Source organism: Nuphar pumila, chromosome 13, assembly GCF_984573655.1.
Source record: "Nuphar pumila chromosome 13, dmNupPumi1.hap1.1, whole genome shotgun sequence".
Classification (NCBI taxonomy): Eukaryota; Viridiplantae; Streptophyta; class Magnoliopsida; order Nymphaeales; family Nymphaeaceae; genus Nuphar; species Nuphar pumila.
The window spans coordinates 53,664,104-53,690,412 of NC_143261.1; the positions used below are offsets into that span (position 1 = coordinate 53,664,104).

The 26,309-nt window shown below is 35.9% G+C and overlaps 1 protein-coding gene across 5 annotated transcripts; it reads right to left on the reverse strand.

Moving 5' to 3' along the window:
* Positions 1-1,175: 1,175 nt before the first annotated feature.
* LOC149818419 (putative sugar phosphate/phosphate translocator At3g17430) lies at positions 1,176-20,687 on the reverse strand. 5 transcript variants are annotated; one of them, XM_089984714.1, is made up of 11 exons: positions 20,613-20,678; positions 15,134-15,172; positions 14,717-15,057; positions 13,315-13,422; positions 12,257-12,288; positions 12,129-12,179; positions 11,837-11,898; positions 11,492-11,753; positions 2,370-2,635; positions 2,178-2,266; positions 1,176-1,721 (listed from the first exon to the last, which is right to left on the reverse strand). In XM_089984714.1, the coding sequence occupies exons 3-11, from the start codon at positions 14,801-14,803 to the stop codon at positions 1,557-1,559; spliced, it is 1,122 nt and encodes a 373-aa protein (XP_089840840.1). In that variant the 5' UTR covers positions 14,804-15,057; positions 15,134-15,172; positions 20,613-20,678; the 3' UTR covers positions 1,176-1,556. The 5 variants fall into 5 exon arrangements, with proteins under 5 accessions (XP_089840840.1, XP_089840841.1, XP_089840842.1 ...); XM_089984715.1 differs by lacking the exon at positions 15,134-15,172 and having other exon boundaries at positions 20,546-20,687; XM_089984716.1 differs by lacking the exon at positions 15,134-15,172 and having other exon boundaries at positions 20,613-20,656.
* Between the last annotated feature and the right edge of the window lie 5,622 nt (positions 20,688-26,309).

Sequence of the window (26,309 nt, forward strand, 5' to 3'; positions counted from 1 at the left end):
AGACCTCGAGGAATAATTTAAATAAGGATCTACGAGCGAGGACATTTGTCTTTCAAAGATTTCGAAGTCTTTCCTCCTTGTTACTCTTTCACCCTTTTTTACATTTCTCTCGAATTTAGGATCACTTGTGCTATTTTGAACATATACAAATCCATATAATTTACTTTTTAATGCAGTGAAGCAGCCAGACTCCCTCCCGTTTGGTCGCTATGCTAGCAATGAGGCCATCTCATAATAGTCAAACCTCATGAACATGACATCTTTACTTCAAAATGCTATGCCAAATTTACATCAAAATTGCAGAAATTCGTATTCATCCTCTCAAATTGCCTACAACTAGGGGTGTCAATGGGTCAGGTTTGACCGAGACCTGAACCGTACCAAACCCTATAGGGTCAGGATTCGGTGATAAATAAGGCCACATTAGAATCTGGTTCGGACACACGAAAGATCCAATTAATATATGAAGTATATAGCTTGTGAAATTTAATACCAAACCTGGCTCCCAACCTGAGTTCTGATTAAAAACCACAAATTTTCAATGTAAAAATGATTAAATATATTATTTTACCAGATATGGTTTATATAATCCTTATAGGATCCAGGTATGGTTTCTCTTATGGTGGGTCTGATTAGACCCAGGCCCAGTACCATCATCTCAAGTCAGGTTTGGGCCTGGTTCCACATGGGTCAGAACCAAACCCGACCCATTGACAGCCCTAACTGCAACCCACTAAAATCTCACCCCTCATGTAAAAAAAATAAGAAAAGAGAATTTTTAATCGCACTATTATCTATTATCGCTAATTATAGGTAGGGGCACTTATGCAGCGGTGCGGCTTGGTAAGCATGCAGCTCTGCGGATGATGACCACCGATCTCAGCATTTCTCAAGACCCATCTCAATAAACACCAAGACGTGTGGCTGTCAAGCAGGTCACCGCATGACCACCATGAAGCCGCGCTGCATATAATGCGAACATTCCATCTCACCATCTTTAGAAACAGTGACCATCGAACGGCATTGCTATCCTGATATATGCAAGTCACCAGAAGGCAAAATTTGAATCAGATAACACTAGGACAATCGCCAACAGCATGAAGATCCTTCCAATATCTGAACTAAGAAAGAAAATGAAGCCAGGTAGAGAGCAAAACGCTAAGGAAAAACAAGAGAAAAAACTACATGCATAAAGGAAGCAAGAATGAGGAAACATTAAATAGAATCTGGTCTTTGCATGGGTTCCGTGAGCAGCAACCCACCCAAAAAAATCCTCGGGAGACCAAGGCCACCTTCAAAGTTGGTTTTTTTGCCTCAAGCACTTCGGTTCAAAAGAACTCACAAAAGGAAAGAATAATCTCCCCAACCTCGTTCCTCGGCGAGAAAAAATGGATGGCATTTTTTTTCTGAAGAACCTCTCTCTCTCTCTCTCTCTCTCTCTCTCTCTCTCTCTCTCTCTCTCTCTCTCTCTCTCTCTAAAAATCAAATGATAAGTCATTATGATGCTGAAGAGGCAGGATATTACATCAAAAACAGAATAAGCAAGTCTGTTAAGCTTAAGCTGCATGGGTCCCAAGCACACTTCTGCCGATATGGGACAGCCTTGAGGATGGAATAAGGGGCACTTCTTCGTCTGCATCAGCACTTGTTTGCAAGGAATTGCCTCCATTGTTGCCGCTATTAGGATATAGATCGGATGACTTCTTATCCAGCTTCCATTCCTGTCAGAGTGAAACGTTCAAAATAATTACAACAATGGTGACCATTGCCTTATTAAATGATGTTGAACACCACTGAGCCAAGCAAGGACCCTGACACAACATGCCCTATGTGCTTTCAACCAGACCTGATCAGCTGCATCCGCTACCCTAAAGCCATATCTGTGTCACACAGCACCAATGGCGGACTGTACTGCTAAATCTCCATTATCTATGGTGACATGACTGCAGTAACTTATTTGCTCATCAAATATGGTTGCCTAATCAATCCAACTCGTTATATGGAAAGTTAGCAACAAGAGAGTTAAAACCAATTGTCGAAAATGACTAAACATACACAGGTTCACCCGTGACAGTGATTCAAACAAGGAAAATACTGAGGAACGGAAGAGTTTTGTAGACATCACAAAGAGATGAACCTATCAACCCTGACAGTATAAAAAGTTACAGACTGCCTACCTTTGGTGTCCTTTCTGGAAGAACTTCAGCAGTAGAAGCACGAACATCCTTGACTTTCAAGTAATTGTACATTACAACACCACTCAGAGCTGCAAATAAATGTGTTTTAAAAGATGAGAAAACATGGGTGTGTCAGGCGCAAGGCAAATGTAAGCATGAAAGTATGGGGTCTGAGCATCAGACTAAGCCTACCGATGGCATAGCCAATAATATTCAGGCCAGTAATTGTTGATTCTGGAAATATAACAGTTGAGAGAGCAATCAATATCCAATCCTTCAAAACGCCAGCAACACGGATGGTAACAGCTCCGGTTCTTCCAATTACCAAGAATATTGAGAAATTCAAAGCTAAAGCACAGACAGCATTCGAGAAAAAAATCCAGAAATTGAATTGGATTTGTGAAAATTCCATCCCAGGCTTCTCCAATAAAAACCAAGGCACAAACAGAAACAGGAAACTGCACAAAAAGAAACAATTAAAATGTAATTGTGATGCATGAAACATGAACTATAAGACAAGATTTTGTGGTGGTGTTGCTAGTTGCTACTTCAAAAGGATGGCATATGTCTGATACATACCATCAGCAGGAATTTGGAATTAAACATGCAACCGTACTACAACAAAAAACAATAACAACTACGCCTTCATCCCAAAACAATTGGGGTCGGCGATATGAACCAAAAAAGAAAATCATTCTGGGTCTTCCACATGAATCCTTCTCCTCCAATCATTTCTATCCAATGCCATGTCCTCGGTGAGGTTCAAAGCATTCATATCCTTTCCTATCACCTTCATCCATGTCTTCCTAGGCCTACCCCGACCTCTTTTAACTAATATATTTTCCCATTTCTCCATCCTTCTAACTGGAGCATCATTAGGCCTTCGCCGAATATGTCCAAATCAATGGGTGCAACACCTACCTTCTTAGGTATCTCCTTGTTCCAAATCTTATCTTTTATTGTATTTCCACACATCCATCTCAGCATACGCATCTCAGCTACACTCATTTTTTGAATATGATGTCTCTTGCCAGCCTAACATTCCGTACCATATAGTAAAGCGGGCCTAATAGTCGTCCTATAAAACTTTCCCTTCAACCGCAATGGCATTCTACGATCGCACAATACTCCAGTTGCACTTTTCCATTTCATTCACCCAACCTTTATCCTATGATTTACATCTCCATCAATTTCTCCATACTTTTGAATGATAGATCCCAAATATTTGAAACAATCATCCACCGGTATTTCTTGCTCACCAAGCTTCACTACACTCCCATCACTACTTCGTTGCTTACTAAACCGACATTCCATGTATTTTGTCTTACTCTTACTCAACTTAAAACCTCTTGCTTCCAATGTCAGTCTCCATAATTCTAACTTAGCATTAACCCCAGCTCTAGACTCATCAATCAAAACAATATCAAGCAAACAACATGCACCACGGCACATTTTCTTGAATTGATCTCGTAAGCTCATCCATCACTCTAGCAAATAGGAAAGGGCTTAAAGCAGATCCTTGATGTAACCCAACCGTTATAGGAAAATTGGTTGTCACCCCTCCACAAGTGCGGACATTGGTTACTACTCCTTCATACATATCCTTAATTATGCTAATGTACTTGAGAGAAACACCTTTCTTCATCATTGTCCACCAGAGAACGTCCATAGGTACTCTATCGTATGCCTTCTCCAAATCAATAAAAACCATATGCAAATCTTTGTTCCTCTCTCTATTTCTCTCAATAAGTTGTCTAAGAAGATGTATAGCTTCCATAGTTGATCTACCAGGCATAAAACCAAATTGATTCTCCGATATCATGACAATCTTCCTCAACCTAGACTCAATCACTCTCTCCCAAAGTTTCATAGTATGACTCATGAGTTTTATACCACGATAGTTTGTGCAATCTTGTATATCACCCTTATTCTTATATAGAGGCACCAAAGTACTCTTCCTCCACTCATTAGGCATCTTATTTGTCCTCCAAATCTTGTTAAAAAGATTTGTCAACCATTCTAAACCTTTCTCTCCCAAGCATTTTCAAGCCTCAATAGGTATACCATCCGGGCCAACTGCCCTTCTTGATTTCATTTTCTTCAAAGCCTCTGCAATTTCTTTCTTTTGAATCTTGCGCATGAAGTCACGATTCATCTCATGAAAAGGAATGGACAAGTCTCTAAGATTTTGAGCATGACTTTCATTAAATAGCTTATCAAAATAATCTTTCCATCTCTCCTTAATCTCCTCATCTTTGACTAAAACCCTTTGCGTTTCATCTTTGATACATCTAACTATACCCAGATCCGTCGATTTCCTATCTCTCATCTTTGCAAGCCTATAAATATCATTCTCGCCCTCTTTGGTATCGAACTTGTCATAAACCTCCTTATATACCTTATCCCTCGCGTTCCGAACTACTTTTTTAGCTTCCTTCTTTGCTATCATATACTTCTTCAAATTCTCATTATCACGACTCTATGAATATGAACCAACATGCAACCGTACTAAGCCATTTAAAAATTACCATCGCCAGACCCCATCATCTTTTGATCATAGTGAACTAGCGGCGATACATGTCAACTTTGTCCAAGTCACCATGCACAAAAATATCAATTTCCAAGTTTGGGCCTCAATAGTAGAAATATCTACGGAACTTGACAATTTAAACAGATAGCAACCAAAACAGGAGCTAATCTACCCAGATATTCATTACATAGTGTAAAGAGTCTTACACACAATCAAGTATACAAACAACTTGACAAAACATACATTCACCCAATATGGTAAACCAAAATAGCATAAAAAATGCTCCACAGCACAAACATAAGAATAGTGCATAAATGCACTTGAATATGAATATGTAAGAGGTAAAACCCTCTACCTTTATATTTAAATTACAATAGGCAGCATGCCCTTATTTACAGAGAGATTACATGAGAGGAGCTATTGGAATAGTTGTTGGGCTACTCCCAACAGCTCTAATTAGAGCCGTTGGGAGTAGCCCAACGGCTCTATTCAAACAGTCAACATTTTGACTGTTTGACAGAACCTGACAAAAAGGTTGTTGGCTGTTTTGACAGCCCAACAGCTCTAGTCAATTATGATTGTTTGACAAAAAGACAAAAAAAATAAGAAAGAAATAAAATTACAAAAATAAATAAATAAAAAAGTATTACAAGAATATAAGTATATACTTTAAATATATAGTTATATACATATATGTATACATATACATACTCTTGTATTATGAAAAGTATGTATATATAAATATATATATATATATATTCAAGTATATACATATATATGTTATTTTCTAACAGTCTCCCTCAAACTTATGGTGAAATCACCGAAAGTTTGTCAAGTAAAAAGTTGAATCTTGGTAAGCACAGTGCCTTGATGAAGAAGTCAGCAAGTTGATATTCTGATGTCACATAGGGAAGATCAATAGTCTTCTTCAAATATTCTTCACGAACAAAATGGCAATCCATCTCTATATGCTTAGTTCTTTCATGAAACGTATGATTTCAAGCAATGTATATCGAACTCTTATTGTCACAACACAATCTTGCAGGATTCTGAAGGTGAATCCCCATATCTGAAATAAGTTGTTTGAGCCACACGCTTCTGTAGATGATAATGACACCTTTTGTTGTTTCTTGCACCTCCATGAAATCAAAGATTCACCTAGAAATATACAAAAACCAGTTGTTGAGCGTCTGTTATTTGGATCTTCTCCCCAATCAGCATTAAAATATGCAATAAGATCTAAGGAGGAAGAAGAGGACAGAAAGACTCCCTTATTTATAGTGTCTCTGATGTATTTAATAATTCTCATGACTGCACTCATATGAGCTGATGTTGGAGCATGTTGAAATTGACTGACTATATATATAGCATGGGTTATGTCTGGTCTTGTAATACTTAAATACATAAGAGATCCCACTAGCTGTCTGAAGGGAGTTGGATTGTCCAAAGGAACTCCATCATCGGCTCGCATTTTCATTCCGACAATCTCTGGAGTATCAACAACTTTATCATCTGAAAGTCCTGACCTGTCAATAATATCTGAAGCAAACTTTGTTTGTGACAATATGTATCCTCGGTTAGAGTATGAAACTTCTATACCAAGAAAGTAAGAAACCCAAGATCTGTCATTTCAAAAACTGCTTTACTTTCTTGATTCCCTCCTTGTCACTACCTATAATTAACATATCATCAACATATAAAAGTAAAATTATAATACCAGCAGAAGAGTTCTTGATAAACAAAGTTGTATCAGTATAGCATGGTTTAAAACCATACCTTGTAATAACATTGTTAAAAGTATCAAACCAAGCTTTAGGTGCTTGTTTGAGGCCATATAATGCCTTTTTTAATTTAAGCACTTTACCTGAAGGAATTATTAATCCAGGTGGAATATCCATATATACTTCCTCATTGAGATTCCCATTTAAAAATGCATTTTTAACATCCATTTGAAATATATTCCAATTTTTAATAGCTGAAATAGCTACAAGCATTCGAACAGTGGTCATCCTGGCAACAGGGGCAAAAGTTTCTTCGTAATCGACTCCGTATTCTTGAGAATATCTTTTGGCAACTAGCCTGGCTTTATGTCTTTCCAAGGATCCGCCACTTTTGGTTTTTACTTTAAAAACCCATCTACAACTTATTGTCTTCTTTCCTATAGGTAAATCCAGAATTTCCCAAGTATTAGCATCTTTAAGAGCTTATAATTCTATGTGCATAGCTTTTATCCATTCAGGTAAATTTTTTGCTTCATTATAACATGAGGGTTCAAAATATGAGTGGATAGTTATAAGACAGGCTCTATGTTTAGGAGAGAATGAATCATAAAACACAAATTTATTTGGGATTCTTGAGGTTCGTTCTGATCTACGAATAGTGGTTTGTTCTGAAGGAATTTCTGATGCTTCATGATTACTTTGATTTACACCTTCATTGGATGCATTTCGATTTCTTCTAGTGTATACTATTGGTTCAACTGTTGTTTTATTTTCAATAAGAGGTTCTACATAAATATTTTCATCATTAGACAATAGTTTGAACAAGAAAGAATAATCAGAGTTTATATCTTCTGACATGTTTTCTTCAAATCCACTTTCATTTTCAACAAAATTATCATTCCTTGAAATGAGAAGTTTATCATTTTTGGTATCATAACATTTAAATCTTTTTTGTGTTTCTGAATAACCAATGAATGCACAGAAAATAGCTTTAGAAGATAGTTTATCTCCTTTATCATTCAAAACATAACATTTGCAACCAAAGATTCTCAGTCTTTGATAGTCAGGTTGATATTTGAATAATTTTTCAAAAGGAATTTCATTAGATAAAGTTTTGGAAGGCATCCTATTTATAAGATATACTGAGGTTAATGCAGCTTCAGCCCAAAGATTTTTTGGAACATTTTTAGCAATAAGAAGAGTCCTTGTAGTTTCCATAATATGTATGTGTTTTCTTTCTGAAATTCCATTTTGTTGCGGGGTTCTAGGACATGATCTTTGATGTAAAATTCCTTTGTTTTCTAAAAATTGTTTAAACTCATTTGACAAGTATTCTCCTCCAGAGTCAGTTCTGAGGATTTTGAGTTTACTTTCAAATTGATTTTTAATCATGTTATGGAATGTTTTGAAGGTTACAAATACCTGATTTATACTTAAGAAAGTAAATCCAACAATATCTAGTGAAGTCATCAATAAACACAACATAGTAAGCGAATCCTCCTTTAGAGGCTACAGGAGCAGGACCCCATACATCCGAATAAACTAATTCAAAATGCATTGAGGAGTAAAAAAATTCTTTGATCATAAGGCAAGACTGTCATTTTACCAAGTAAACATTCTTTGCATTCAAAATTATCTTTACAAAGATTCTTCGTAATAGGTACAAAATTTAATTTCCTCATATTTGGATGCCCAAGTCTATGATGCCAAGTCCGTATGTCTTTTGTTTGGGCAGTGTTGCAAAATGATTCCTTTGGAATATAAAGGAAATCCATATAATAGAAATCTCCTTGCCTAGAACCTTCCCCAATCAATTTCCCGAACTGGCGATCCTGCACCCAACATTTACTTGATGAGAAAATGACATCACATCCATGATTCGAGATTTGAGAAACAGAAAGTAGATTAAGATGAAGTTTTGGTATAAGTCTTATTTTCAGAATATAGAAGTTGTTATGTTTTGACAAATCATTTTTAAAAATTCCAACACCCTCTATTTCCAAGGCAGTACCATCGGCAGTGGAAACAAATGATGCATTTGAATTAGGTTGACATTTGAATAGTATAGATCTATGTGGGGTCATATGAAAATAAGCTTCTGAATCAAGAAGCCAATAACACATACCAGGAGTAGAAGAGGTTGCAATGGCCGCTCCTGAGGTAAATCCTTTAAGCAGTGGTTGCAATGCCTCTGTCAGTTAAGATAATGATTTGGTGAGGTCTTTGAGATTCAAAGTATCTTCATCTTGTTTTGATGGTGCAGCCGCCACACGCTTTTCTTGAGGCCTATATTTGTATATAGGACATTGAGGCCTAATATGATCGGGCTCATAACAATTATGGCAAACGATTTTTTATTCTCCTCGATTCTTAAAATGAGGAGGTTTATATGGCTTGATATAGTGTCCTAGTTTTGATGCGGCAAGTGCGAAATACTCTTCTTGACCATTGCTAGAAGTAGCAAGCACACTAACATTTTTACTCATGTTTAGCCTAGTCTCTTCTCCACTAAGTTTAGTGAGAATCTCATGAATAGCAAGGAGGCCCTTGTTTGTTCAAACTCGGGTCTCAAACCATAGAGAAAAGCGAAAAGTCTCTCTTCTTCAACTTGAACTCTCCGCATTTCTATACACTTTCCTTTTCATTTGGGTTCAAATTGGGCAAGTTGGGTCCAAATGGAAGATAACTCCATAAAATAATCTTTTACATTCTTATATCCTTGTTTAATGTTTCTAACTTATTCTTGAAGATAATACTTGTGAGCCATATCTTTTTTGGTCAACATACCTCTAAGATATTCCCATGCTTCATTTGTCTTTTTGTAACACAAAAGGTTTGAGGCAATTTTTGTCTCAACTCCACTAAGCATCCATGAAAGAATTTTGGCATTTTTCATTTCTCATTCATCTAATCTTTTTGTAGTATTCTTCCATGGCTTTGTTTTTTTCTTCAAGACTAGTCTCAACGTCATTTTCACCTAATGTAATTTTGGGAGTGGGTTCAAGAATAGTACCTCTTACAAATCCCCACAAACCTTAACCCTTGATGAATGTCTCCAAGTGTCTCACCCAAATGTTATAGTTGCTTCCTTCAAGTTTGAATGGCAGAATGAAGTTGGAGTTGCTTGTATTGTGCGGAAAAAAATCACCCATGATGAGTCCAAAGAAAAAAAAGAACCACCAATCACGAAAGAGAGAAGGCATGCTTTACGAGACAGCTCACCAATGCACAGTTGATCATACACCAAGCTTTGATACCATGTAAAGAGTCTTACACACAATCAAGTCTACAAACAACTTGACAAAACATACATTCACCCAATATGGTAAACCAAAATAGCATTCAAAATGCTCCATAGCACAAACATAAGAATAGTGCATAAATGCACTTGAATCTGAATATGTAAAGAGGTAAAACCCTCTACCTTTATATTTAAATTACAATGGGCAGCATGCCCTTATTTATAGAGAGATTACATGAGAGGAGCTATTGGAATAGCTGTTGGGCTACTCCCAACAGCTCTAATTAGAGCCATTGGGAGTAGCCCAACAGCTCTATTCAAACAGTCAACATTTTGACTGTTTGACAGAACCTGACAAAAAGGCTCTTGGCTGTTTTGACAGCCCAACAGCTCTAGTCAATTATGACTGTTTGACAAAAAGACAAAAAAAATAAGAAAGAAATAAAATTACAAAAATAAATAAATAAAAAAGTATTACAAGAATATAAGTATATACTTTAAATATATAGTTATATACATATATATATATACATATATATATATACATATACATATACATACTCTTGTATTACGAAAAGTATGTATATATATATACATATATATGTTATTTTCTAACACAGTACCAATATTTTTCTGTCAGGGAGAAACCGCCAAATTTTTGGGTCACTGAGTGGTGCAACATTGACTGAGCCCTTTCCCAGTGCCTCCTGTACTACAGAGATCTGGGAGGAAGCTAAAGACAGGCTCCAACTGGTCAAATCTACATCTGGACGTATGAAAAACCTGGTCCTATCTGATCCAAGTCCAAACTGGTTCTTAACTCTACATTTAGGATTGGCTCATCATTTTAGCACCGGTTGGACAATCAGCGCAATGGAGGGAGCCCACTGAAGAATCTTCAAACTTGGCTACACAATTGATTCTGGTAATTACAAGCAGGAAAACAGCTGAAGTTGTTTGCCTCCTCCTAAGCCTATGAGAAAAATCATACATGACACTTGAAAACAGAATTCTAAGCTTAACCTAATAATTCTACCTGTCTCAGAAGCTCCAATACACTATCAAGCAGCCAAAATGAATTAGACAAAAAATTAAAGACTCTAAATGCCAGCTAGTCTATATTTGTAGGTTCACTACTAGCTTCTATAGTATCTGAATTCCTTGAGGCCCATTCAAGCCACTGACCAAACTGCACTAAATGAAGCGAAATACTGCATGTTACACAACATGCATAATACAGACATATTATAGATGGATCAGAACAGCAGCACCATCCTAGTTTCCTAGTTGAGGGTCCCCAGTTACGAATCCCACTAATAGGTATCCACCTAAGGTTGCCAAATGAAAGCAGGAAAAAAAAAGAAAAATCCCATAACACACTACTTTGCCAGGAATAATCCTAGAGGGTTATTATTCTTTTAGCTGCTCTTGTGATTATTGCTTCAAAGAGAATTTCTTTTTGCCATTTTCTACAGTTTTAACTAGAATATATAACACACAAAAGTATTTTATTTGACATTTTTCTGCCTACCTCTTATGCCAATAGCCACTCTTGTCACTGTTCTACTTCAGTAGGAAACAATATCGGTTTGGCATTATGATTCATATATCTATTATGGTCGGAAAATTTTGGAAAGGAACTTTAGTTGTCCAGTGAAGAATAGAATAAATAGATAAGGCAATCCCTCAACCTAAGACCAACCATTATGATACTCTATTTCTCTTTTGTAGCCCATACATGCTCATTTTATTGAGAAAGTAAGAAAGAAAAATCTTCTCATAAAAAACAATCTAATTCAAGCATTCAGACAGGAGTACATACCTGCAGGGTGCTATGTAATACAAGCTAGTAATAGGATTCAGTGTCAAGCCCTTCTTCTGAAGGAGGACTTGAGTTAAGACTAGCCTAAGAGCTTCTGCAAATATACCCGTCACCTGGTACACTGTTCCAACTATATTAAAATGAATCTCCCCATAGGATGAAATAACAACTCCAACGCTGACCAACACCATATTCGAGAACAAGTCACACCTCAATTTGTCAATGCCACATATAACAGCCATTAGGAAAGTTGCAACTGGCACTGTAACAGCAAACAGAAAGATGTAATATGAAGACCAATTATGTTACAAGAATATTATTTCAAATTGAGATAGAAGTACATACTGAGGGCTTTAAGCATCTGGATGAAGGCCACTGAAATATGAAGATAAGCAGTGTTACCAAACCTGTGATCACAGAGAATGTGTTGCCTAAACTTAGACAAAAGGTGTTAAAATGCAGATAAGACATCCAACAAGAAAAAATGCTAAACTTTTGGGGAGAAAAAAAAACACTGAAGTAGAAAATTCTGCAAGAAAATCTACATAAGCGCTTTGACAATCTTTGTATGATCTGCAGTTCATTATGTTATGCATCATGAAACTGATCACTGTGTTCCACTGCTTAAGAGACATACCACAGGCTTGATGCAAAGAAAGCGCTGATAGGAATCACACAAGTTGCATATCTGCAAGACAGATGAACATCATTAAGGGAGATGGAAACAAAGTGAGAAATTTAAAAAAAAACATTCAATATTCTTACATTTCAAATGTCATATTGACAGGTGCAACAACCTGAATAAGACAACTAGACTTGTTAGAAAAGCAAGGAGGGATAGTCCACAATGTTCCAACCATGTGGGAGAAAAGAAAGAACAAACCAGAAATCAAGAAAGAAAGAATTCTAGAAACAAAGAATGCATTCACGTAGATGAACATGCAACGGGCAGTCCTTTTTGTGACCTTGCACATTGTATAGAAGAACATGCATATGCATGCAAAACCAAAACAACAAACTCACAGAACCAAACAAGATGAAATCTGAATAAACTTCCAGTTCAACATAAGTGCAAAAGATGACAGTACAGGAAACAGGACAGAAGGCAAGGTACAATATCATAAACAACATCATCCTCTGTTCAAATTCTCAATCGTCCATAAGACAAATGAGAGGTAGGAATTCAAGCCACTTTTAATAAAGACAAATGGGATAACATCAGGAAACATCTAATTTCCATCACTTCCTAAATTTTAAATTCAAAAGGACAAAGAACTGACTGATCCTTCAATTGATTGATTAAAATGTTTTTTCAGAAAAAAAGGAGACACACTAAAAGCCTTAATATTGTTTTTTCCTTTTATTTTGTAATTGTGTTCACAGACTTTTATAATTGTTTAAATGCAACATGAGATGATGTTTTCAGGATATTGTTACAATAAATTTATTTACACTAGTTCGCGAACAATGAGAAATTGTGCCTTTGACTAGCTTCTTTCCAAACCTCAGACAATACCATGATCCTTTAAAATATCCAAAATTGCATAGTGGAAGAGTGCACACACACACACACACACACACACACACACACACACACACACACACACGAGAAGCTCCAACTGGATCAATTGGAACTGGAACAAGCACCCAACATATCATTAGAACAAAAAAGAAAAATAAGAGTAAAATCAGAACATTATACATAGTCAATTGGTGACATAAATAGCAGTTTTGTGCAAAAGCTAGGAAGATCAGGAAGGACACAGTATAACAAGAGAACGTCAACTGCACTATATAACACCTAAAAGAGAACAAAATCATACCTTGAGAACACGAACAAGAATGAATGCAACAGCACCAGAAAATCCCATGTGAATCATGGTAAGTGTTATAGGAAATGGAAAATTGAAATATTTTGGAGATAGTACCCACTGCAAGAGCAAAAACAAAACACTTTAAACAATCAAGCTCCAGGAAGGCCTATTTTGAGACAATACCAATTAGAAGCCACATACATATGAATATGTATGCACATGTGCATTTACAGCCTTCCATAGACATTAACAACTTCAGCACAAATTTACATCTCTAATAAAGTTTTTAAAAAATAAATAACACATGGGGGTCTCATGTTATAGAGGTAAATGAAAAATGTATGAAGCAGAAACATTAAAAAGTTTCATATGATCTATGCATGTTTATGAACTTCAAAGAGAACTACTAAAAGTGGCATCTATAAGGGGCCTTGATACATTTTAGCCATAGCTCCCAGATTCTCCAGTGAAATCTGCGAACCCACCAAACTGTAGCAATGGCTAGTTTACTGGGTTTTCACTTTTCATACATGTCAACCTGCAATCCACAACCAATGATCCTGGTGACTTATCATACCACTCCATCTCTTGGTTATGTTTATCCTTAATAGATTTCTCTTTCTCCATTTCAAGAATGACATGTCTCCCAATCCACTTTATATTTTGTGATGCACTTTTAGTTTTGCCGACTACAAGTCAATAGCATACAATAATAAACTGACAAAACAATGAAACCCATGGTTTCAAAATTTTCAAATCAAGATAGCACCACTGGATAGGAAATTCCTCCAAGTTGGAACTTCCTTTTGTCATGCAGAAATCTGAAACTCTAAAATTCTAATCTTGAATAACAATCTAGCAACTTCTAGTGAAGATAATCTAGGTGATTTTATCAAGTAAAAATCATGGAAGTATTGGTACTTAACTACCCATACTTCCACCACTCCACTACCTATCCGACACACATGTATGTATATGTGTGTGTGTATTGTTGCCGATTCATGGAAATTTGGGACAATTTTCCATAAGTCTGCAGATCAATTTCATTGTTTCAGATATTATTTCTAGTTCTCATTATCGCTTTATGTCTTATATGATCCTCCTCTGACATCTTTTCTCCATTTTATTTTCCATTTGAAATACTACCACAGATGCAGGAGAAACAACCATACTACTCATTAAACAAGCAGGAGATGACATTGCAAATAAATATTGACACAGCAAAAGAAAACCGAATGTTTCAATTTCAATCCTTTCTCTGAGTTGCACAATGAAACCATGTAATTGGCAAGGAAACCTCGCTATCACTTTCCAATGAAACATTACATGCTTATATTATCTCAACATCTATTAGTCAAAAGAAAATTTAAGAATCACAATGCCAAGAACAAAGAAAGGAAAGATGCTTAACCTTGTTATACAAAATAACTCCAGATGACAGCAATATGTATATTAGTAGGTAGAGATATGTAAACATAAGTGGCTTGTTGATCAACATGTCTAATCTCTTCACTGACAACAGCAAATGCCCTTTTAGTAATATTCTTAGCTAAACAGCATCAAGCGCATCAAGCATCTAACAACTGGAGGTATCCCATTTTATATCTCTGATGCCAGAATCCTGGTGGCATCATCTTCTACAGAGCAAAGAGAGGCCTTGTACTACAACATGGCCACAAATATCGTACAAAATAAGGCAGCATTGTTGGAAACGAACCAATCTCTTGACATAACACGATCTACCCTTGCCACCTAAAACATCATAAGACATGCATAAATTAGGATATGTGAGCGAGGTATCTACACAGAAGCACCCAAACAATAGTACCAATTGACTTCACAAATACATGTTCTCACTTCTCAAACCCTGCCCACAAGAACAGAAAGTCAGAAACTAACAACTTCAAGCTTGCATCTAAAGTATAAAATATTTTACTTAGATATGACATTTTGATTACTGAAAATAAAAAACCAAGAATAAAAATTAAAAATAAAATTATACTTATGCATTCCAAAATATATGTTTTTTCAGCAATTACCAAATAGAAAAAACTGATAAATGAATAGTAAAGTGTCTTGGAGCCATGCATCTCAAAATATATATTTTTTTTCTATGGACCAACTTATAACGCAAAGTCATCTGCTTGTGTTTCATGGTTTTGATGATCGAAATTCCCCTAAAACAAATACAATAAGCTGAACAGGCATACTAACATTTATCCAAGCTAAGCTTTCCAAGTTTCCAACATAAAACAAGATAAATGAGTCAATTTATACAGAACTTCTTCCACATCTATGTCACATGGGTGCGGGTGCCGCGGGTGCGGGTGCCGCGGGTGCGGGCGCGGGGATTCGGCACTTCCAAAAAACCCGGGTGCGGGGGTGCGGCAGGGGCAAAAATGTAATATATATATATAAGGGGGTCTGGGGTTCCCCCAACGCGGGTTTTTTCAAATTTCATTTTATATAGAGCTGCACGATAGCGCACCCATCTCGTCAGGAGAAGAGTTCGTCAGGAGAACAGTGAATGCTAATAGCCAGCAAGGCTACCACTATCATTATCATTTATTATGGAGAGAGAGCAAGGCTACCACCATCATTATCATTTATTATGGAGAGAGAAAATCCTTTACGAAAAGAAGGATTTTGAAAAGGCAGGAGCAGCAGCAGCTGTCAGTAGCTGTCAGCAGATTTTTTTTTAAAAAAAAAAATCCGCAGCCCATTTCATAGGGCAAATTTAAAAAAAAATCCAAAAAAAAATGGACCTAAATGATCCTGGGTGCGGTCAACGCATTGACCGCACCCGGTGCCGCACCCGCTCCCGCGTCGAGTCGCGTCGACGCGGGTGCGGCACCCTGCTAGCCGAATCCCTGTGACATAGTTCCACATTATTAAACTTCATTATCCCGGTAATTTTAGTAAATCTTGCCACAAAATTAAACAAAAACATTGGAAATCCTGCCCTAATTCACCCAATACAGGCAAATTGCTTTAACAATTTTAACAGTATAAATATTTACACCCAAGGAAAAATTCAAACTAAATAATGAAAAAACCCTTTATTTGAAAGGCGAATTTTTAATGGTCTTGAAATTAGATTTACATGTCTAGAAACGAAAAGACAGAGAAAGAAACCCCAAGAAAATATGATGTTTCCACATTTTGACATACTTTTCCTACCTAAGCATTTCTCGTGGCTTCAAAACTATGTCACAGGGATTCGGCTAGCAGGGTGCCGCACCCGCGTCGACGCGACTCGACGCGGGAGCGGGTGTTGCACCGGGTGCGGTCAACCCAATCATGGGTGCGTTGACCGCACCCAGGATCATTTAGGTCCATTTTTTTTGGATTTTTTTTTTTAAAAAAATTGCCCTATGAAATGGGCTGCGGAATTTTTTTTAAAAAAAATCTGCTGACAACTACTGACAGCTGCTGCTGCTCCTGCCTTTTCAAAATCCTTCTTTTTCGTAAAGGATTTTCTCTCTCCATAATAAATGATAATGATGGTGGTAGTCTTGCTCTCTCTCCATAATAAATGATAATGATGGTGGTAGCCTTTTCAAAATCCTTCTTTTTCGTAAAGGATTTTCTCTCTCCATAATAAATGATAATGATGGTGGTAGCCTTGCTCTCTCTCCATAATAAATGATAATGATGGTGGTAGCCTTGCTAATCCTTCTTTTTCGTAAAGGATTTTCTCTCTCCATAATAAATGATAATATGATGGTGGTAGCCTTGCTGGCTATTAGCATTCACTGTTCTCCTGACGAACTCTTCTCCTGACGAGATGGGTGCGCTATCATGCAGCTGTATATAAAATGAAATTTGAAAAAAACCCGCGTCGGGGGAACCCCCGGACCCCCTTTATATATATATATATATTTACATTTTTGCCCCTGCCGCACCCCCGCACCCGGATTTTTTGGAAGTGTCGAATCCCCGCACTCGCACCCATGTGACATAGCTTCAAAATTTAGATCGATGAGAAAGTAAAGAAGAAAAGCATTGTTTCGGAGAACGAAAGTGCGATAAAGATTATGAAAAACTGAGATTTGTATGTTTAACACAAAAAAATGGGCTTTGAAAGACTTTTCAATCGTTTTACCCCTAGAAATGTACGAGACAAGTTCAATTTCTCTTGTGTTTGTTGTGAGTCAGTTTATTGGTCAAGAGTTTGGGGAATTCGAAAAAATGCAGTGGATTCAAAGAGATGAGTTTCTTAGTAGAGAAATTAGGTCAAGACGATCAAATCAAGAGGTTTCTTGCAAGAAATGTATGAGACGAGTTCAATTTCTCTTTTGTTTGTTGCAAGTGAGTTTCTTGGTCAAGAGTTGAAGGAGACGGGCTCCGAGAGGGATTCTTATTGAGTTGAAACATGAAAATATTGATTACAAAGAAGAGGATAATCATTGTAAAATATTAGGGGTAAAACCATTGAGAAGTCTTTTGAAGCCCGTCTTTTCTGTGTTCCGCATACAGATCTCAGATTTTTCGTAAACTTTATCACACTTTCTTTATGAAATAGTAGTGTACTAGCATGTGGTGGGCCTTTACAGCGATCAATCTCCTCCCTTGTCTTGCTCTACTCAATCCCTAGGTTTCTCATCTTTCCTTTTTCGCTCCTTATCCTTGAACTTCTCTTCGCACTTCCAGTCAACTTTGTTTTCCCCACAGCCTCTCAAGCTTCAAAATACTCCTTATCTTTATTTTTTGTGTTACCTTTAGTAATTTCCTCTTATCGTCAAGGTTCAGAATTATCAAATGATGGCACTGGGGATCTTCTCCAATGATCTTTTGATTCTTTCCAGCTCAAGTGTGTAATTCCCCCCACATAGGCATCCTTTTCCATCTTAGTTTCATATTTAATATTTGTTACAGGTTCTCTCTCAGATTTGAGATCCTTGTCATCTCCTCTATTCTCTAACAGCGTATCTTTTTCAGCTTTTAACAACTGGGAATCTAACCTTGGTTCCCCATATAGCTCCCTAACTTCTACCTTTGCCTCTCTAACTTCAGACCTGGAATCTCTGATATCCTTTAATTTCCTTGTGTCTGTCCTAGCATCAGTACTGGTTGAATGTTCCAATGAAGGATCAGAAGAAGGTACTCAATAAATGGGAAGAACACCAAATCCTTTATCAACATCACCAGACTCAGATCACGGGCCTTCTGCCAATCGCCCATCTAGCCTAGGTTCAAATGGTGGATGATAGTCATTTATAACAGATTGTGTTCATTGTCCACTAGGATTTGAAAATGCAGTGGTATCTTCAAGTGGGTGTTTCATTGTAAATGTGAGATGGCTTCCATCATCATGTGGTCTTTTAGGAGGACCACTCGTATCGTTCTTCAATGTTATAATACACCAATTCCCACACACAAAAAAAAGAATCACCAAGCTCCACCTTCAATGATAGTGGCATTTGACAAGCACCCACTGAGAAGAAAATTTTCATTGTTGTCTAAAAAAATTTAGCAATTTCTCTTGTACAGAAAAGCATAAGAGTAAAAAATGGGCATACCTAATACCTTAGTTCATGCTTGATTTCACAGCACAATAATTCATCAAATGTTTCGCACATTAGCTCAAAACAATTTATAAGTAGCATAACACTAGAAATGAAACATACTTGAATCCAGGCACTTGAAATAATAAAGGGATGGACACAATCTACCTTTTTTTTAATGTTACACCATACCGAGTTCCCAAAATCTGTGTTTTTATTCTACAGGCAGATTTTCACAGAGAACCTTTTACCATCAATGACTCCCTAACATCCACATATCAATACCACATACTCAGATAAATTGCATAAGCAGTTTCAAACTTATTACTAGTACAGGTTCTGGACATACTTGCCAAATCTTACTTTATTTTCTCTTCATTCAAGCATTATGATTAGCGTAAAGTCTGAACATACTTTCTCTTTATACAAACTCATTCTAGCGTGCTAAATGTTGGAAAATAGCAGTTAAATGATCTGATACTCTTTTGCTTACATGTTACCACAGCGAAAAAAACCAATTATATGATTTGTAGGTCCTTTCCATTCTCCCCTGTTACAGCATTCATTTTCACTTAAAAGACACCATCTTCAACAAAAGACCCTCCATACAACCATATATGTAATAAACAACCAGCTACAGAATTTGGTGCAAGATCATATTGATAACTGACTAACTAATCAAAGCCACACTCACATCAGAAGTGACATATCAGAGTCTTGATTTTTCTGAGGGATCATCGCGAACATGTTTCCTTAATTCCATAGACGCAAAAAAGGAGATTTTTCAGTGGTAAATATTCATAATTGACAATCAAATCAAAACCATATTGTCATCAAGAATAGAGTGAACATATGATAAACTCCTGTTTTCTCGGCAAACATCAACAACACATACTTCCCGCTCATGGAGAGGGAGAAAATAAAAAGGAAATTCTTCAGTGCTAAAAAAGAATGATTTTGACAACAGAGACCTTTCCACTGAAACCAAATATACAGTCTCTACGGTATCTAAAGAGTCCCAATCCTCATAACTGACCCTCGAATTACTTCACGTGCAAAAATCTAAGGACCTGCTTTTGTACTTCAAATATCAACAGAAAATGGTTCTCCTAATTTCTTTTGCAATCGGTTTCACCTAAAAGCCGAGATACCATAGTCTGTACTTCCCTTGCCCCACAATCTTTTGCCATGAATCTGCTTGTATTCATCAGATATAAACAGAAAAAGATTCCCTTAATTCCATTTGCAATCCTTTTCACCTAAAAGTATAGATACCATAGTCCGAACTTCCCTCGCCCGGCAAACTAACACACCAATGCAGACAACAAAAACATAAAAAACAAAAAAGGCAGGATTCCAGACTATTTGTGTAAACTACTCAAAAATCTTCATTTTATATGAAGCAAAATATCTTCCTCTTCGATTTTTCGTGTATACCAATCCAAAAAAAAACACCAAAAATACGTAATAATCAACTATAAATAAAACCGCAAAAATAGATTCATCTGGAGATAAAACCTTTAATCTACAGAAAACAAGTCCCCAAGATTCATCACATCATTTAAAAACCAATATTTCATGTAGACACCACAAGAATCAATCCATAGAGAAATCTTCAGGAAAATACCAAAATTGACGCGCTAAATACACAGAATGAGGCCTAAATTCTCAGATCTCTTTATTTTTAAGCACAAAAATTAGAAGAATCAGGAGAAAGAGAGCGAAAGAGAGACAACTTAGGGTTTCCACAAGAGAGTAAGTGGAAGGAAAAACGATAGGAAACGAGTTGGAAGAAGATACAGATCTTCGCCTCCTCGTTCTCCGCGCGCGCTCTTCGTCTTCTCTATTCCCCCCTCTTTGAATTCACTCACACAAGAAGAAGAGGAAAAGAAAAAATGACTCCTGAGAAAAAAACAGACCCCGTGAACGTTCTCTCATTATATAGTGGCCGGGAGAGTGAGCTCGTGGCCTGTCGGCTGTCGGCCGTCGGAGGGACACTGTTGTAAATAAGCTCAAATAGAAGAGGAATTTTAATTTTCTTTTATTTTGTGTTTTTAACGGACTTGAAACTCACGGTTTATAATAACCCCCAAGCAGTACCACCCCTGAATCCCTGATCATCGTAGGGTCTACCCAACCCATACCCGAATGGCCCAGCCCGAATCCATGCCCACTTGTCCAGACAGACCCGACCCAATTAGTGACCCGCCCGAAACCAGGTCCTTCCCTTGTCGGGTTTGGGTTTGGGTTTGGGTTTGGCACAGTTTTATCAAGCTAGTGCTGGTTCAAGTTGTGATGTAAACGTGTTGGACACGGGTTGGATTCTTGGAATACAGAGTTTGACCTAACCATTTGACCTAATCAGGTTTGGATTTTGATTCAGAGTCATATGGGATCAGCTAAAACCCGTTCCTGATACTGATTAGGTTTAAAATCAGACATTTACACGAGATTTAGGCAGGTTTGGATCTTAATTGGATTTGAACTCAGATTCGGATGCAAAACTCAAAAGTGATCCAGATTCAATAGCTCATTGGATCCGATTTTGGCTACAGAATGGTCTGAATCTGACTAATGGGATTTGGAATCAGGTCAGATGTCGTATAATATTCAATCCTTTGACATCCCTAGGTTCAAGCCAAGTCTAGCACTTTCGAGCATGATGGGTTCAACATAAAGATGCAAAAGGTTCGGATCCTATAATAATTTATGAAAGAAAGAAAAAACCATATATGCATGTATATAATAGTAAGAGAACACAAACCCATAACATATTGTTTACTTTTATATAATGATGACAAATAACATATTATATATCATAGATCACGGATGCATGAAGGTTTAAAAAAACTTTAAGCATTAGGATGACTCACATTTTTTATATAATAATAATCAAGTCTCGGTAATCAAGATATTTTTTAATAATAATCTTTTTTTATTAACTTTAAAAGATAAAATATGATGATATCATCCCACATGCATTATATGACATGGTTGATTAAGCCATCATGAAAATTTTCTTCTAACAACTTTACTTCTCAATAAATGACATAGGTTCATTTTAATTACTATATAATATCATTAAAGTTTTTTATAAGTTATTAAATTAAGCATTAATACCAATCTTAAAAAATATGATAGGATAGAATAAAAAAATAACCTATAAACTTTATGAAATTCAAATACTACAAGAAATATTATCAATTAGTATGACATATTCACATATGTTTGCTATTAAGTATTAAATTTTATGACTTTATTTTATGAGAAACAAATATATCTATTTTTTATTTAAAATAGTTATAGTAATGATATTAGCTATACACTTCTATACATGATCCATATGACATATCAATTAAAATATATAAATAAAATCTTCGTGACTAAATCAATATTCTAAATTAGTATATAATCTTCATGATCTATATGATCATAAATAATCAATTGAAATATCTAAGCTTATCTAGATTGATCAAATTTTAAATAATATATATTTGAAATTAAAAAATAAACATGTAATTATAATCAACAATTATAAATAAGATTGCTTATTTAAATAAGCAATTAAATCTGCCAAAACAAAAACAGTCTTTTCTCTTTGATTTTCATGCAATTTCAGACATAATAGAGGAAAATTTTGCTTTTGGCTTAAAAAGACATAAATAGATAATTGAATAAGCTTTCCAATACATCAAAATCACTGAAATCTGATATACGGTTTCAAAGTTATGGCTTTCGCAAGTTGACTATATCAAGTGCTAACTGATTTTAGATATGATCAGATTAAAATATATGTAGAGGATACAAGTATGAATTTAAATAAATAATATACATAAATTAATACTAACATAAAGAGAAAAAATATATATCTTTCACTAGTGAAAGCTTTCAAATTCATGTTGATTGAAAAAAAAAAGGCACGAGACTAGATGGACTTACTTTAACTTGAACCATAATTAAAATAGGATTGAACTCAAGCTTTTGTGTCGACCATAGGTTTAAGAGCACACTGAACGGGGTGAACATGAACTTGTCTCTTGGCTACATGGCACAAGACTACCCAAAATGATTTCTCTATTGCTCATCGCTAGAGTGTGACCCTTTATTTATAGAATATGAGGATTTCAGTCTCTTATTAAGAAAAAAAGTTTCAGTTGATGCCAACCTCCAACCACACTTTCTCAATTGATAAAGTCATCACTCATTATATAATATTTTTAATTAAAATAAGACTCTAAAAGTTATAAAAAAAAATTAAATACTAAACAAAAATTAACAAACATAATAATTACAAACATATTCCAGAAATGAGATGTATAAAAAATTTGTTTGGCAAATCATGACTTCATCTTAATATATTTATATTTACTAGTATATTATATGGGACCACATTGAAAGACTTAGTAGAGGTCTGACCTTAATATAATGTGTTCATACTAGTTACCCTTATGAGCATCAGAAAAACTTTGCTCACCCAATACATAGACATATGATATCAATATAAGACTTCTTGATTGTCTAAGATCAAAGTTCACGTAGCCAATCATATCTCAAAGGCTACTAACAAGCGGATTTATTAACCATTGTCTCTCAGTAGAGTTACCTGCCCTCATGCATATCAAATTACCTAACTGGCAGATATACAATGTCAGATCGACGACAAGCATGTGTGTCGCATGCACCATGGTGTTTGTTGAGTTCTTGGGTGATTTTTTTATATTGACATTATGAGTAGGTTTATCTCTTGAAGAAATCATCTTCAATAGATTCTTGCAAAAAAAAAAAAGATACACGACACCTTAACTGACTCAGGCTTATGCATCTAACCTGATTTGTGAGACATCAAAGGCAGTGTATCACAAGTATTTAGGCTAGAGTTTTTTTTCATCTTCAAATTAACACAACTCATATAAAACTAGATAAGATCTTGTATAAATGATAATTGTATAACAAATGAACATAATTATAGTCATATCACTACAAGAAATCAGTGAATTAGCGATGACCCTACTTCGTCGCTAATCCATCTCTAACGTGTTTAGCGACAGAATAACGACGGATGACTTTCATCGCAAAATTATAGTCGCTAATTAGCGACAAAAACTATTTGTCGCCCGTTTCGTCGCTAATTTGTGATGAATTAGCGAGCGGCAAGTTCTGTCGCAAAGTCGTCGTTACTATACAAAGATTTTGGTTTTGCGACAGATTAATATCCGTCGGTAATGTTGGCGCTAATATAGTGACAAACCCAGTGACGAATTAAGATCTATCGTAAAAACAATGACCAGCTAGTAAATAGTGACGAATTAAAATTCATCCCTAATCCGTACCTAAATTGCATACTGATACCAAATAGCAACAGATATTTCTGTCGCTAATCCGTCGCAAAAAAGGAAAAAAAAATGTTTAAAACATAAATATCAAGAAAAAAATTCTCGTAATACAATTTGTATTTCCTATACAATTTATATTTCCTGTGAATAAAATACAAAGTACACATCAAAACACATATAAAAGGAAACTAAAACAATTAATCGATCCACTATAAAATTCGCAAGTTCTAATTATTTACAATTGAACATTAAAATTTTTTAAACAAAAAGAATGTGCAACAAATACAACACATGAATCTAATCATCGCCAAGTTTCTGTGTGTCCTCTTCTTCATTGTCTTGATCTGCGCCTTCAGCTCCACTACGCTGATTAGCGCCAACAACCTATAAAAGAAAAGAAAGGTTAGTATTGATAAACAAAACATACTGAAATAAATTACATGCAATGCACCTAAGTTAAGGCAATCAAAGTAACATGAAATCTAACGACATACAATACATAACATGAAACTTTCATACCTGAAATTCACCTGCAGACGAAGTTTCCTTATTATGAAAAAAATTGCTCAACTCATTACGGACAACGTCGAAAATTGCTTCATATAAGTAGTCACGCATTGTGTCCTTAACGAGCTGGCGTATACTATCCCAAGAATTAGGCAGGTCAGTCGGATGCTTGGAGTTGATGCCAACGGGAGAACTCTGTGAGTAGTGACTGGAGGAAACAACGACTGGTGATGTGTTCATATTACTCCCAAACCCAAACACACGACCATTTTTTGGTTCACCTGTTGCAGTCACCCATGTTGCAGGATCAAAAGGTGGATGCTGAATGGAGTCATCGCCATATTGTTCTATCATCTGTTGCTCATATGACTCCTATAAAGTAATGATTACAATATGAATTAACAATTAAGAATTACAATGTCTATGATAACTTGTATATTACAATGATTATTAATACAATAACTACATATCGTTGTCGTTCTCGCCTTCTTTGATATGAACCCTCCCGTGGTCTTATGTTTATGTGTTTCAACAAATACATCCTTGTATGGCACAATGCCTTTTTTTTCTGCTTCCTGCGAAGTTAAATGATAAAAGAATTATTTAACAGGTTTGCAACAATACTTATAAAATTGACAATATATATATTGATGAGTTACCATTTTCTTCAGATGGCGCCCAAAAGTCTTAGATTCACCTGTGTGTAGATGGGCATCAAGCATTTTCGCTTGATTTTGTGCAGCTTTCGCTGAGCGGTTTCGAAATTCATGCCCCACCCACTTGTTGCACATTGCATCCCAAACATTTGACCTGATAGTAGGAGGTTCATGACCCTTCCATTGCAGTGGATCATTTATCCCGCCAGATGTTTTTCTTGCTGCAGTCTTCATATTGTGCAGCATGTCTGCAAATCGATTGACAGCCACCTTCTGCCACACATTTCTTGCATCTTGTTCCTCCATCGTAGTTGCAAAGCGATTCGAAGCCTACAAATATTTTCAGAAAGTTAGTAGACATGACTATAACAAAAAATTAAATATGAAACACATTAACTATATGAAACAATTGTATATCGTGAATGATGATCATAATTTGTCCAACACCTCCTTCGGGTACTCTTTCCATTAAGCGACTGGTCCTGGTAGATGTTAAAGTAGTGAATTTCTAATATCTCGTATTACTTCTTATGGCTTGAACCTCGCGCTACACATGAATTGGTATACATTAACTATCAATATACAATATTTATAAGATAAGTAATAAGTGAAAATAAAATACTTACGGTCGATTATCGATATACACTATTTGAATGAGTCTTCTTGTGTCAGACTGAGAAGATCCTACATCCTGTGTTGGCTCGTGACTTGTATGAACAACTGGTGTAGGTAGATCATGTATAGGCGAAACATCATTTGTAGAAAAATATGTTAGAAATTCTCAGAATATATATTTAAACTAATCAAGTATACAATTAGTTAAATGATATACCTATCAAAGCAGCCCGTGAAGATGAAGGCTGAGACTGGCTAACACTATATGAACAACCACTATAACCTCCACTAACCATATTCTAACAAATAAAAAATGTCATGCAATACATTCAAATAATTTGAAATCATTCACATCAAGTATTGCAGTACATCAAAATCATTCAAAT